The 14,252-nt window shown below is 44.1% G+C and overlaps 1 protein-coding gene across 1 annotated transcript in view; it reads right to left on the reverse strand.

Moving 5' to 3' along the window:
* Positions 1-13,952, reverse strand: part of eif2ak4 (eukaryotic translation initiation factor 2 alpha kinase 4) — a 28,177-nt gene extending 14,225 nt beyond the window's left edge. The window contains exons 1-24 of the mRNA XM_085767479.1: positions 13,575-13,952; positions 13,321-13,436; positions 12,407-12,509; positions 12,127-12,300; positions 10,398-10,478; positions 10,154-10,305; positions 9,976-10,076; positions 9,711-9,868; positions 8,590-9,128; positions 7,614-7,729; positions 5,131-5,285; positions 4,583-5,022; positions 4,429-4,495; positions 3,933-4,022; positions 3,721-3,843; positions 3,527-3,631; positions 3,286-3,346; positions 3,112-3,191; positions 2,916-3,017; positions 2,770-2,820; positions 2,418-2,654; positions 864-939; positions 431-552; positions 40-89 (exon numbers count right to left, since the gene is read on the reverse strand). Of these exons, the coding sequence (XP_085623605.1) occupies positions 40-89; positions 431-552; positions 864-939; positions 2,418-2,654; positions 2,770-2,820; positions 2,916-3,017; positions 3,112-3,191; positions 3,286-3,346; positions 3,527-3,631; positions 3,721-3,843; positions 3,933-4,022; positions 4,429-4,495; positions 4,583-5,022; positions 5,131-5,285; positions 7,614-7,729; positions 8,590-9,128; positions 9,711-9,868; positions 9,976-10,076; positions 10,154-10,305; positions 10,398-10,478; positions 12,127-12,300; positions 12,407-12,509; positions 13,321-13,436; positions 13,575-13,703 (3,428 nt within the window). The 5' untranslated portion in view covers positions 13,704-13,952. The remainder of the gene's footprint in view (positions 1-39; positions 90-430; positions 553-863; positions 940-2,417; positions 2,655-2,769; positions 2,821-2,915; positions 3,018-3,111; positions 3,192-3,285; positions 3,347-3,526; positions 3,632-3,720; positions 3,844-3,932; positions 4,023-4,428; positions 4,496-4,582; positions 5,023-5,130; positions 5,286-7,613; positions 7,730-8,589; positions 9,129-9,710; positions 9,869-9,975; positions 10,077-10,153; positions 10,306-10,397; positions 10,479-12,126; positions 12,301-12,406; positions 12,510-13,320; positions 13,437-13,574) is intronic.
* Between the last annotated feature and the right edge of the window lie 300 nt (positions 13,953-14,252).

Consider the following 14,252-nt stretch of genomic DNA (forward strand, 5'->3'; position numbering starts at 1 on the left):
ACTGCTCACATGAATATGTGTTAAATCATCAAACTTTACCTTTTCAGATGAGTTATGTTATTGCGAGCGACGAATCTTGCAAACGCCATCTAAAGGTGAAAAGAGAGATATTGGGTGCACTTGTATAATGACAGTGAAGTCAGTGTGTGTACCAGGCTGTAATCAATCACAGTGTGGAAACAGCCATTTAGTCCTCAGGGTTTCCTGAGGTAGCAGGATCTCAAGGCAGCTGCTGATTGCAGCCTCACGCTGTGTGTGTGTGTGTGTGTGTGTGTGTGTGTGTGTGTGTGTGTGTGTGTGTGTTTGCATTTGCTGATGCATGAATAGTCAGATAATTAGTGTTTGTGTGCATGTGCAGACATACACACCTGTGTGTGTGTGTGTGTGTGTGTGTGTGTGTGTGTTATATGTGTGTGTGTTCTGGGCTCACGCGAAGGTCATAGGGCAGTGTAACCAGCATTCCGCTGTGGTCCATGAAGCAGGCCAGCTCGCTGCCATCATACAACTTCCTGTTTCTTGGGAGGAACAGCGGTGTCTGGAGACGCACTGATCCTAAAGACAAACACTGTGTATCACTGCAACATCTGCATAAGATAACATAACCCTCACCCTGAGAAGAACCGATGCATGCGAGCAGATACAAAGCGTGGATAAACAAATAAGTACAGCTGGACATCATCAGCGGTGTGTGTACAAAAATAACACTGGCACCTGCACAGAATGTGAGCGGCCCAACAGTGCACTTATTGTTTAGCCGCCGCTCGCTGGAGCAGATGTTGGGGCGCATGCAGCAGGTCAGGAGTCCAAGCGGTTTGCCGCACAGACTCCCTCACGCACACATCCACCGAGCGTAGTGTACTCACCGTGCTTCTTGAAGATCCTGGTGATTGTTTCATACACATGCTGCTGCAATTTGGCACTGTTGAAGCTGAAGCTGCCCTGGAGGGAGACCAAACAAACACTCTCTGTTAGGGATCAGGGGACATCGATTAAGCACTAACAGGCCTTCTGCTGCTCTCTCACAAACCCACAGAGGGCTCGGTGCAGCCGTTCATATGACTGCAGTGACATCTAAAGGCAGAGATGGGAAACAGCTGCGTATAATTGTGAGACTTATGATAATCATTATTATTTTATAGTTTTTTAAAGATATTTCTTTTGGCTTTTCACTCCTTTATTAGATAGAACAGTTGAGAGAGACAGGAAATGGGGAGGCTAAGAGAGGGGGAATGACATGCAGGATGTGGGACGCCTCTATACATGGGGCGCCTGCTTAACCTCCTGTGCCACTCGATGCCCCCAGACTTATGATAAGTAATAACAATGATTTGAATGACCTGTGTGTCTAAGTTCAGTGGTTCTTCAATTCTATTTAAGCGAATTCAGAAGAAACCCTGAGCTTTCTCATGACCTTGGCTGGGGTAAATCATTTTCCTAATGGGAAAATGTGCTTTAGAATTAGTTCTGCACCAGATATCCACAAGTAAACCTTTTTAGTAATCTACTTATCAAATCCAATAAGGTAGACATGCTTTATTCAAATATGTTTACACTAAAAGCAGCCATGTCGAGTTCAAACCTGCTACAGTGTGGCCACAGGTAACATGAAAACATGGTCACAACTATTATTATTAATATTATTATTATTATCGTTTTTATTATTATGACCGATACTATTACCGTATTACTATTATTATTATTTAATTTCTTTCTTTATTACTGCTATTACTATTATTGTTATAATAACTACCATTTATAACCACATAAATAACCACATTCATATAGTGGTATTACTACCTACTGTTGTAACATGTTATGTCAAAATGTCATGAGAAAAAAGTATGATGAAGATAATGTATTCTGTGGGTAACGGGGGCGGGACTAGATAAGCTTTTGCTTCTCCTGCTTTCCCTTTCGGCCATGTGTATTGTATTATTTGAACTAAGATAATGTGTGATGATGATTATCTAACTGACATGCCCGAAATAAACAAACAAACAAATAAATAAATATATTACACTTACACTATAATTACATGCACACACACACACCTTGTTCACACTTTGTATATACTATGGCTGTCCCGATTATCATATTTAGATAATCGAGTATTCGCAGACATAAAATCGATCGATTGGGGTGCGATCATAACGTCTGACGTGGAGGACATAATGTCTCCAAAACTTATCAGGCAGGTTTTCATGATGTCAAGTAGCCTTCTCATTTCAACAATTGCCGATGAGAACCGGTGTCAAAAAAACTATTCGATCATGGACTTCATGGTCGATTACCATGGCAAAGAACAAAGCTTTGAAGCTTCAATTTTTTTGAGTCAGCCCTAGTACAGTATATACACGAATGTATGTGCACTACGTTGTTTGTTTTGTCTTTCACAATAAATAAATGACCGCCCATACCTTATGAATGTCTATGTCGTAGGTGTAATCCATGACGGGTGAGGGGTTCTGAGCGAACAGCTGGCCCACCATGGTGCGGTAGGCTTTGCCGTTGACGTTGGCCATGGTGTGCTGCAGCACCTCGTGCAGCTCCGACTCCTCCATCTGGGGCGGGGGCAGCAGATCGCTCTTCAGCAGCTCCTGGGTGGTGGGCCGCAGGGCGGGGTCATGGTTCAGCAGCCACTGTATCACCTTCCTCTGATAGACGCAGAGACAAAAGACACACAGAGGTTTTCTAATGTTCAACTGGAATTTCAGGGTGCAATGATTCCTGTCAAAACTGCATTTACAGCCCTCGCCCCCTCCTCCTCACCTGTTGTGCTCGCTCATTCACAGTAAAGTCCTCTGGGAAGAAGATGGGCTCCTGCAGCATGAGAAGAGATGAGGTGAGTAAGACCCCGTGCATATCTTAAATCACTCCCCTTCTTTATTTCTTTCTAGCTCTGAAAGCGAACACACCACACGTAGCTGGCTCAGGACAGAGATGCGCTCGGCCCCGGTGGTCATCGGCCTGTAGGACATCTCAAAGAGGATGATTCCCAGACTGAACAGGTCGACTTTCTGAGGACAGAACAATACAACACGCAACATTATGAAACTCAACTTTAAATAACCATAATATATGGTTATCAGATGGAAGATGTTGAATTCGTACTTGGTTGTAGGTGGCTTTAGTATTCCCTTCAACCTCTGGACTGACGTAGAGGGCAGTCCCAACCATGCCTGTCATGTTATCTGTGGACGGTGACGCAAAAGTAACACAAAGCGTTGAAACATTCACCTCAGGCACCACAGTAGTCAGAGGTCATAGTGCTTTAACAGTTCATACCTGTTGGGTCTGATTTGGTCAGCGCAGAGCCACCCTCATCCACCTCAAATTTACCTGCAGCCTGAAAGACAGACACATTTTCTCCATCAGCTCAAAAGACTTCCATCTATCTAACTGTAAAAGCCACATGTTGGATATGTGCAACCAGACAGAGCAGCATGGTTTCAATACGTCACAGAAAATCCATCACATTAGCAGCTTCTCCCGGCCTGTCAGCAGGGTGGAGCTGTTAACTGCATACCACGTTAGCGGGATGGTCCGTAGCCAGGCCGAAGTCTCCGATCTTCACGTGGTCCTGTGAGTCGAGGAAGATGTTGACAGGCTTCAGGTCCCTGTGGATCATCCCCTTGTGGAGGAGAAACAGAACGAGTTACGCTTGGTCGTGGTTGATCAAATCACGGTTTTGTCTTTGTTTATGTCACCGATGTACTTTACCTGCTCGTGGATGTAAGCCAGGCCGTCCAGGATTTCCCTGAACAGCCTCCATAGGCGAGTCTGGTCCTGATGCAGGCCGTGGTCTATGGTGTCTCTTAAAGTGCTCTTTTCACAGTATTCCATCTGAGGGGGGCAGAACGCATGTATGTATTTATCTGTGGGGTATCAGAGACCTCTAGTGGCAACAGTGGAGCATTGTGGTGCAAGCTTACTTGTATGTACAAGTAATGTGCTATGAGGAGAGGTCGATCTGAGTCCGTGCTCTCTGTCGTTTCAGTCGCCGGCCTGGTGCTTGGCACAAGCTGAGGAAAGATGAGTTTTTTTAAACTGTGAAGAAGGCACTGACAAAGATGAACTATATTAATAAGCTAAAAAGATCAATAAATAAATATGTTAAAGGGATACTTCACCCAAAATAGATAATTCACCAATCCTCTATTCACCGTCATGCCAAGGAAGGGTTTGGAGAACTTTTGGAGTTATCAAACCGCTTTTGGAGTTCCAGGGGGGGTCGATTCAAAGGTGGGCTCTATCCGCCGCCATTATATGAAAATCTGTTGCCAGCCGGATCCCCCCCGAAACTCCAAAAGCGTTTTGATGACTCCGAAAGTTCTCCAAACCCTTCCTTGGCATGACGGTGAGTAGATGATTGATGAATTATCTATTTTGGGTGAAGTATCCCTTTCATAAAAGTAACAATATTCAAACCTGAGACATATCGTCTGTGCTTCCATCACCATCTGCAAAGATGATCTCACTCTCACTATCTGACGGCCTAAGAGCAAAAAAAAAAAAAAAGGTGAGGAATCCATTCTTGGAGCAGGACCAAGTCTTGCTGTGGAAAAAAAAATACAAAACTTACAAAAAAGAGGCACCGAACACATCCTCTTCGTCATCATCATCGTCATCCTCGTCATCACTGGACTGGTGTCCACTACACTTGGCGCTGGAGGACCTCTCAATGGAGGTGGACCACTCCACGGAGCTGGACAGGGCCGGAGGCGGGGCGACGTCCTCCACGTCGTCAAGGAGACCGAGCTCGTTGAGGCGCTGCGGGGGCGCTCTGCCCCGCGGGGGCTTGTCGGCGGTGCTATGCGGCTCGGAGCTGTCGGTGTTGCTCAGCACCCCCGTGGACGGAGTCTCGTGCCGCTCGATCCACGCGTTGTAGTAACGGACGATGTTCTCGTGGTTGAGGCGCGAGAGCAGCGTCACCTCGCCTTTGATCCGTCTGAACTGCTTGCTGGCCGGGTTGACCTGGATGCGCTTCACGGCGTAGTAACAGCCGTCCAGTTTGTTCTGAACCTGGAGGTGCGGGAGAGGGAAAGAGTGACACAGCGGACAGGATGAAATCAGTCTTTCCGGTGTGACGTCGTCTCACCCTAAAGCTGCTACAGGAATAAAAGAAGGGACCTTGATTACGGCACCAAACGCTCCTTTTCCCAGAAGCTGCAGCTCCTCAAACTCATTGAAGTAGCGGGAGAACTGCCTCTGCACGCCGGAGCTGAACAGAGCATTGAGGATGTGACTGCGTGGCATAACAGATGATGCAAAGTCCACAGCCAGATCTGAGAGGAGAAAGAAAAGTGTTTTCACTATGATTTTCACAACAGCATAATGTATGGGATCAATTCTGACCAGAAAGATGAAAACATTCAAGGATTCAATGATTTTTATTGTCATTTTTGTTGTGCATTTACATGCACAAGAGGACAAAATTTTGTTTCTCAATCAGTGAAACACCATCAAAAAATTAATTGTTAACATGTTGAGGCTACAGTCCTCACTGCAGGCAGCCCCAGTTCGAATCCCGCTTCGGGCAGCCCTTTCCTGCATGTCATCCCCCCCCCCCCTCTGTGCCATTGATTAAAGGCAATAAAAAGTCCAAAAAATATAAAAATAAAATCTGAATAATAAATATCATAATAAATGTAAGCACGAACATCATAAGAGACTAAATAAGTAAGTCTTTAATCAACTACAAATAAATAATTTAATCGGCAAGTTGTCCTGACAGAAAATTACTTCAAATTGACTCCAGAAAAATGCTTTGTGTTCTGTTTTCTGCTTCTCAATTATGAGGATTTGCAGAAATGATGGCAAATTATTCATTAACACAATTAGGGCTGTTGTTCAGACAAAATAAGCTTCTGAAGACGCCACATTAAGTCCTGGGAAATTATGTTTTTTTTTTACTGTGTGTATCTGTAAACGACTATTTTTTATGTTATGATGATTCTCCAATATTGTCAACGTCTAAACAAGTCAAAAGCATTTGGATACCATCTATATGAATTGGTACATTATTGCACAATTGGACTTTGGTCATCTGGGATTTTGAACCTCTGACAGCCTGATTATGCCACTTGGGAACCAAGGGTATTTTGGATTTGTTTAGGCTCAATTGAATCTGTAAAACGCTCAGCAGAGACAGAATGTTGGTGGGAAAGTCCTGAAGAACTCACAGAACTTTCTGTGGGTTTCAAAAAATTGGTGACTTTGATTCCAACACTGAGCAAAAAAGAAAGTGTTGTGAAGCCACTACAAATTACAACAAGATAATTATAGCTGCTGCGCAGCAATGGGTCGGGTCCGGGCTAATTTTGGAAAATTTAGGCAAATTCTGAGCAACAAACAGGAGAATAGGAAGACAGAACTGTTGACCTTATAATGCTCAATTTGCACCAGTTGAGGATTGAACCCACAACCTCGGGAACCAAAGACCATTGTCTATCGCACTGAGCTAATTGACAAGTGGCAGTTCAACAGTGGCTACACAAATTGATTAAGCCATTCACTGTCGCGCAGGCAGATTTGAAACCACAGTAAAAAGAAAAATCAGTTTTTGAGGTAAAATTCTGAACAAAAATCTGATAAAACATAAATTGCATCTTGACAGCATGGAAATGTTGTCCAACCCCATGCCAGATCCCATTTATTATCAGATTTTTGTTTAGATAACAGAATTTCTGACATTTTGACCATTTCATCACAACAGCTGCCCGGGCACTGACTCCCTGAGTGGATAAATGAAGCTACACAGCAGGTCTCACTACCACCCAATTAGCTCAGCGAGTTAGGTGTCAGAGATTGTGAGTTCGAGACCCAGCAAGGGTGATGATGATGATGATGACAGATCAAAATGTCAGATCTCCTCAACATGAAACACAAGACAGTTGTACTAATGGTGGCATCACAGCAAGCCTCTAAGTTTAAAAATCCAAATAGCTTGGACTGGACCATGTGCGAAGGCTCCTAACGACTCATAGTAGATGTTCAACAAGTACATATTATTATTTTACCTCAAAAACTGATTTTTCTTTTTACTGTGGTTTCAAATATGCCTACACGACAGTGAATGGCTTACTCAACTTGTGAAGCCACTGTTGAACTGCCACTTGTCAGTTAGCTCAGTGCGATAGACAACGGTCTTTGGTTCCCGAGGTTGTGGGTTCAATCCTCAACTGATGCAAATTGAACATCATAAGGTCAACTGTCCTGTCTTCCTATTCTCCTGTTTGTTGCTCAGAATTGCCTAAATTTGCCCAAAAGTAGCCCGGACCCGACCCATCGCTGCGCAGCAGCTATAATTAATCAAACTTGTTTTTTCAATCCAAACTGCCGTAGAATGTCTGTCAATGTCTTACAGAGAACATCCTGTGACTGCTTTGTGTTAACATTGATATACTTGAAACATTTGGTACTGTATTTACCATGCAGAGATAATATTGAAAACAGGATCAGTGTGCAGTTCTAGTACAGCCACCTTCAAAAACTTAATTTCTTGTAGAAACCTGTACTTCTCTTGTTTGTTGATTCAAATGTATGTCACAGAATCGTTTTACTTGGATCTACTATGTTTAACTTGTGTTCAAAGGTGTTTCTGCTGTTATCACCTTCTGGGCTGGCATCCTGGGACTGAGGCATAGTTCTAGGTGAAGGAGGCTTGAGGAAGGAGTGGTCCAGCAGTTGCTGGGCTGTCCAACGTTCAGCATCATTCAGGCACACACACCTAGGACACAGAGACACATACAGTAATGGACATTTCCACTGGACAGGAAGCTCTGTCATTCATCTGGAAAATTCCCCTCTATTGTCCTAATCCTCACTGTGTTAGTGGTTGGCTGACAACACCACACACACAGACACACACTGACCATCTGATTTAGTTTGTTGGAGTGGAGCATCTCTCGTGACAAAAACTCTGAACAAAACATCTTAAATTAAAAACCATTTTAAAGAGGCAGCACTGTTAGCTAACAGACAGCCTATAAAACACAGTGACCCCCGGGAACAGACCAGCGTTGCTGCATGTTTACAACAAATCACACATGCTTCAAATTAGTCCCCGTTTTAAACATATTCTTCCTCCATTCCAGGCACCCACTGGTTTCCATTCATTTCTGCACAATGAAAATCAGCTATGTGACTGTTATGAAAAATAATTAATTTGTGTCAATTTTCAATAGAATATCTCCAAAATATATGATGGTTCAAGGGTACTGTCAGAATTTATGGCTCACCTTAATCTTACATTGTGGTAGGTTGAATAATTTTGTTGGTGAGAACAAAAAATAATAATTGGGTTATTGATTAATTTATAAATAAAACAATAATTGGTTGCAGCTCTATGCAATAATGGTGAAGCTTTTAAGATTCCCCCAAACATTCTATTTGCATTTCCAGATGTATGATGCATGACTAGTCTGGACAGCTGGAAGCCAAATAAATCAGATATCGAAAACACTGCAGTGAGCTCTGGAAAATGGTCAGCACTAATTCTAAGTATTGGTACGAGATTTCCAGTAAATGCAATCTAGTAGAGTCTAGTTAAGTTATATAAGAAGCTGGCAGTGTCCCATCCCTACATACTTGTGGAGAAAGTCCTGGAAGTCGGCAGGCAGGCTGCCGGGCACTGCGACTGGATACTCCTTGACTTCCTTCCCCTGACTCAGGGCCAGCAGCATCAGCCCCAGGTTCCACACGTCCCCCTTTTTGCCTGTTTTCATCGGCATGGCCGTATCCTCGGAGAAACGCACATGGGCTTGTTCGAAAATGTCCTCTTTGCAGATATCGGCGAACCTCTTGGAGAGGCTGTAATCGGTCAATCGAATGTTGCCCTCGGAGTCCAGCAGCACGCTGGAGGCTCCCAGCTGCTTGTGGACTACGGAGTTGGAGTGAAGATAGTCGAGGGCGGAGAGCAGCTGCGCTGTGTAGTGGCAGAGTTTATCCAATGGTACCGGAGTGTTGCTGAGCAAACTTTGGTTCAGGGTGATCCCAGAAACATGCTCCACCAGCAGGTTGACCACGATGCAGTCCTCCTTCTCTGTGGAGCTCATCGCCATGTACTGCACCAGGTTCGGGTGATCCAGTTTCAGGAGGGAGCTGAACTCATTTTCTGCCCCGTGGATCTACACAGGAATTCAAGTTGTAATTTGTGGCTTGTTTTAAAGGGATAGTTCAACATTTTGGCAAATTGGCATAATCACCATAATCCCTATAGTCTCAGCAGTAGGTTTGTTACCTTTAATTGTCGGTGAAAGCTGTTTTTAGTATGGTGGAGCAGAGACGCGAGCTGCTCAGAGCTACGCTACGGAGGCTAATGGAATTTCTTGGTTTCCCTCATCAAACTCATCAAATACACAATCCAACAACTCCAAAACGCTCTCGTGAAGTTGTGACCTGCACATTCAACACGCTATGAGATAATAACGGAATGTTACGAGACGTTGTTTTTGAGGCAAATGCAGAGACTGCTTGAGATGACTTTGATGACGGGAAACCAAGAAATTCCATTAGCCTGAGCAGCTCACGGCTCTGCTCCGCCGTTCTAAAAACAGCTTGCACCGACAATTAAAGGTAACGAACCTACTCCTAAAACTATAAGGATTATGGCAATGGGCCAATTTGCCAAAATGTTGAACTATCCCTTTAAGGAAGTATGTAGTGGATATGGTGTTCAGACTGAACTCTACAGCTTCTTCTCTACTTGCCTGCTTTTTACAGTTCTCAATCTTTCCTTTCTCCTGGCTGGTGAAGAACTTGCCCATCTTCTTGCTCCAGCGTAGCGACCACTCGTAGATCACAGCAAAGTCTCCTGAATTTGCCTCGAATCCATAGTAAACATGACGGCCAAGTCTCTGGCTCTCCCCTGTCAGAAACATGGACACAGATACAAATGTATACCAAACATCTTCCTGGCAGCGATATGAAGCTACTTTACACCAAAAGAGCCACATGGTCTCCGACGGCTCTCACCTAAACCTTTCCCTCTGTGGACAACAAGTTCCCCAAAGGTGCTGCTGTTGAAATGAAGAAGCTCCTGCGAGCGATGGTTGTCCTCATTAACCGTGTCGCGCCTGGTGGAACAGACCCAACTCTTAGTAATATTTCTTAACCATCAGAAGCATTTTTATTGTTTGTGTAAAGTGCGTACCTGTGGCGTGTATTCGAGGTAGTTCGCCGGCGGTTACCAATTCCTTTCTTGGCTTCGATCAGTTCAGGAGGAGCTCCACCCGGGCTGGGAGGGCTCTTCCCCAACAGGGAGGGGTTAGCAGTGACCGGCTGCTCCATGGTCTCAAGGCGCTCCTGTCAATGTAAACACCACAGGAAAGGAGCATTACAGCTACAAATGTGCTTGACTGCTTTTCTATGGTGATCAGTAGAAAGGTGCGACTCACTTGTTTGGCTATTTCCTTCCTTCTCTTTTCCTCTCGCTTCTCCTCCTCTCTTCTTTGGATTACAGCCATGATCTCTTTCTCCTACAAGGATGAAAAAAAGTCAACAAACAGTCAATGTCCTGTTCAACCTGAATGTCTGTAGGTTGTGGGGGATTAGTTATTTCAGTAGACATAAACAGAGTCCCTATGAGTCATACTATCAGTATTTGACATAAGTTCATAAACACTACCACTCAAATGTTTTAGAACAAGCTGATTTTTCCAGTTTTTTTTATTGGAATTCAAGCAGTTCAAGTCCAGTCAACAGCTTGAAAGGTAAGTGGTTAACTGCCAGAGGTTTTCTTTTAAAAAGCAAGGTTACCCAAAACTGAAAAATTATGTAAAAAAAAAGAAAAAGAAAGAAAAAGAGGCATGCCTGGGCCACCACCAATGAACTACAGAAGACTGGGAGAAGGTCTTATGGACTAATGAATCAAGATTTCAGACGAAAGGACGGTTCCTCATTGTGTGACATCAAATGTCAAACAGAGGATGGTCTGGGGCTGTGTTGCTGGATCCACTTGTACAGAGTGAAAGACACCCTGAACCAAAAGGCTACCACAGCATTCTTCAGCGCCATGCAGGACCCTCTGGTATGAGCCTAGATGGTCAGAGGTTCATCCTACTGCAAGATAATAGCCCAAAACAGTAAGTCCAAGCTATGCCAGAACCACAGCTTAAAAACATGGAGTGGCCACCAGCACAGTCTCCAGACTTCAACCCCATCGAGCTGGTTTGGACAACTTTACACTTCTATTTTTGTACTAATAAAATAAATGTGATGTAACTTCTAAATGAGTGTTGAAAGTATTGCAGGTCTACTGTCAAACTTCAAAGAGGAGCCAGGCCAGCTGAGCTGAGCTAACCGCTAACGACCATAGGCTATTAGAGCGGTGTCCAGCTCAGAAGAGTGAAAACAAAGCCACCTACAAGTGCCACACACACATGCATGGGATCTTCTGCAGCAGAGCTGGGAAGAACTTTCTGAAGAATATTTCATTTCCATTGTAGAAAGAATGGCACGAGTGTGTTCAGCTGTATGTGCTAAGGTGGCTACTTTGATGAGGCAAAAGTTTCGAATACAGTTTGGTCTATAAATTGATTCAATGGTTTCTTTTTTAACTTCAATTGTTCATTTGCTCTATGCTGTCATTTCATTCAGAGTCCAATGAGACATTATAAGCTGCATCTTTTTCAATAAAAGACTGGAGAAAACTGGAGTGTTCTAAAACGTTTGACCGGTAGTGCAAGTCAGACAAGTTAAGTAAAAGCAATCCAGCTTCAACAGTCACTTACAGTCTATTAATCCAATGCCACTTTCTTCAAAGATTTGCGCTATCTTTGATAAAAGACTTTAAAAGTGTGCACTGTGCAGCAAAGTTATATTATACTGCATTTCTGTGTGTGGGAAAACCAAATACTAGAATTTCCAGTCATTTGTTTCATTTATAAATTCATTATCTGTTACTCATTGATGATTCTTCACTGATGTATTCTGGTTTTAATTCAAAGTGATAGTGTTGATGATTTGATTTGAGTTGCACAGAAGGATCAGATAATCTTAGTAACTTAGGAGAAAATCAAGGTCCTTTGTGAATGTTCCTGTCAAATGACTTAGAAGTAAAATTAGCTCAGAGGCCCTGATGAATGCTAATCTGAGCATGAATAGCTCTCTGTGTCCCATCCTCACCGTCTCCTCCTCCTGTTTGCGCTGCTGGTCTATCTTCTGCTGCTCCTCCAGGGCTCGTTGCTCCTGCTGCCTCCGCTGGTTCTTCAGCATCTCCTCGTGGAAGGAGCTTGATGGGGGCTTGTTGTGTTCACTCAGGAAGCCCTGGATGTGGTCCGCCAGCTCATAAATCATCACCTGGGTGGACACATACAGAGGTTCATAGTAGTCTGTGTGTTGTGTGTTTGTGTGTTGTGTGTTTTGCGTATATGTGTGTGTGTGTGTGTGTGTGTGTGCCTCTCACCTCCCCACATCGCACTGCTGCCAGCTTGTTGAGTTCGCCCTGAAGGGTCTGGAGGTTTTCGTTTGAGAGGCCTTTGGCATTCTTCAGCTCCAACTCCGGAGGCCTGATGGTGCCCCAAGATATTATATTACTAAGACTGAATGATCACTAGTAAACACTGAGACGACATTTAGAGCTACACACTTAAATCTTTGTACTGACTGTGCCTGGATTACTTAACAGGCACATGGGATGTTTGCCCTGGCACATTGAGAGAAATATGCAAAATTCTTTTCTAATGAGAAATTGTGGGTAATCTAATCTATTCCAAAGGATCCCCATCTTGATAATTGTCTTTTGCATGAAACTACCCAAAAGCAGAATTAATCGGGAACTATCAGACTAAAGAAAAAGTAAACAAGCGTCTGTGCTTGACACTTTTCAACATTCTCGCTGCAGCCACATGTTGGTAGGCAGCGCCCTATGACAGCTGACACCAGTGTTGCATTGAATTGGATGTGTGGATTAGATTACATTTTTAAGATTCCTCTGAAATCTGTCTTGTATCCAAGACACAAAAAGCAATGTTTCACAAACAAGAAGATGAGGTTATAAATTACTAGTGTCAGGTTATGTCTTGTGGTACTACATGAACATAAAACTCTTATAAAACTATACTTAGCCTGCATATAATGTAATATAAACAAATGTGGTAACACTATTACCATCTGCAATCACTTTAATGGTTTGTTTTATCTTATCTGCACTGACTTTCATTCTAGAAATGAGTATATGGAGCTTATGAAGATTAATAGTGAAGCTTCACTTTTTGTAGCATCTGGTCACTGTGAGCGTGAATGCCTCACAGTGCAGTGGCAATAATGGCCATTGAGAACACATGGCAAAAAATAAAAGGTCAGGGGGTCAGTACTCACACGTCTGGATATGTGGGAGGACATCTGACCTGCAAGTCCACGGTCGCGTAGCATTCCTGCCCGTTGTTGAGCCCGCTGGGCCGCAGGCAGAGGTGCACCTCCGGGGGCCTCTTAACCTGAAAGCAGAGCCAACCAATCCTCAGTGGAAAGCCCCTCAGTTAAACACAGGTAGTTGTGACATATGTCAGCTCGCAGGCAGCCATCACCACCAGCCCACAGAGGGACACGAAGCTAACACCTCTTAGCTAACTTACCTTCCACGGGTCGTTGTTCCGCAAATCCTGGAAGTCATCCCCGAAGATAGAGGCGAGGGCTTCTAGCTCATTTTCCTGCTGGACCGTGTGGTCGTCTGTCCCATCTGCTGCTGTGTGCTGACCGCTCATTCTTCTGCCTCAGCTACATGGCAGTCCCCCTCCTGTCCCCGTGCCCCCCCCCACACAGCCGTCACACAGAAGCAGGAAGAGGCCGCTCCCTCCGCCCGCCGCCCTCCGTCCCTCCGGAGCCTCGGACCTCAACACGCCGACACTTCGCTGTTAGTTTCCTACTCAGCTATCGCCGACCTGACACACGGGCGACCATAACATTGCTGCGAGTGGCGCATGGCTGTTTCTGTTGCAGCAGGGCTGTGTCGCAGGTGAAACGTCATCACGCTGCTTGCGTTTCTCCGAAATGGCCACTAGAGGGCGGGAACGAGAGAGTCGCTTATAGTTGGTCCATAAATCCAAATAACTCACTGGAGAAAAAACTCTGTAAGTCAAAATATATTCTCAACTACTAAAAGAAACGTTCCCAAATCAGGAACTGTGAATATTATATGATATTTCATCATTTATTTGGTTGTAAGCAAGCACTATTATAATGACATTAAGCATTCACTGTTGTTTTAATAGGCCTATTTTGTATTTTACATAGTGGGTATAATGGTGCATCTT

The sequence above is a fragment of the Trachurus japonicus genome, chromosome 22 (genome assembly GCF_045865225.1).
Source record: "Trachurus japonicus isolate A0001 chromosome 22, Traja_1.0".
NCBI lineage: Eukaryota > Metazoa > Chordata > Actinopteri > Carangiformes > Carangidae > Trachurus > Trachurus japonicus.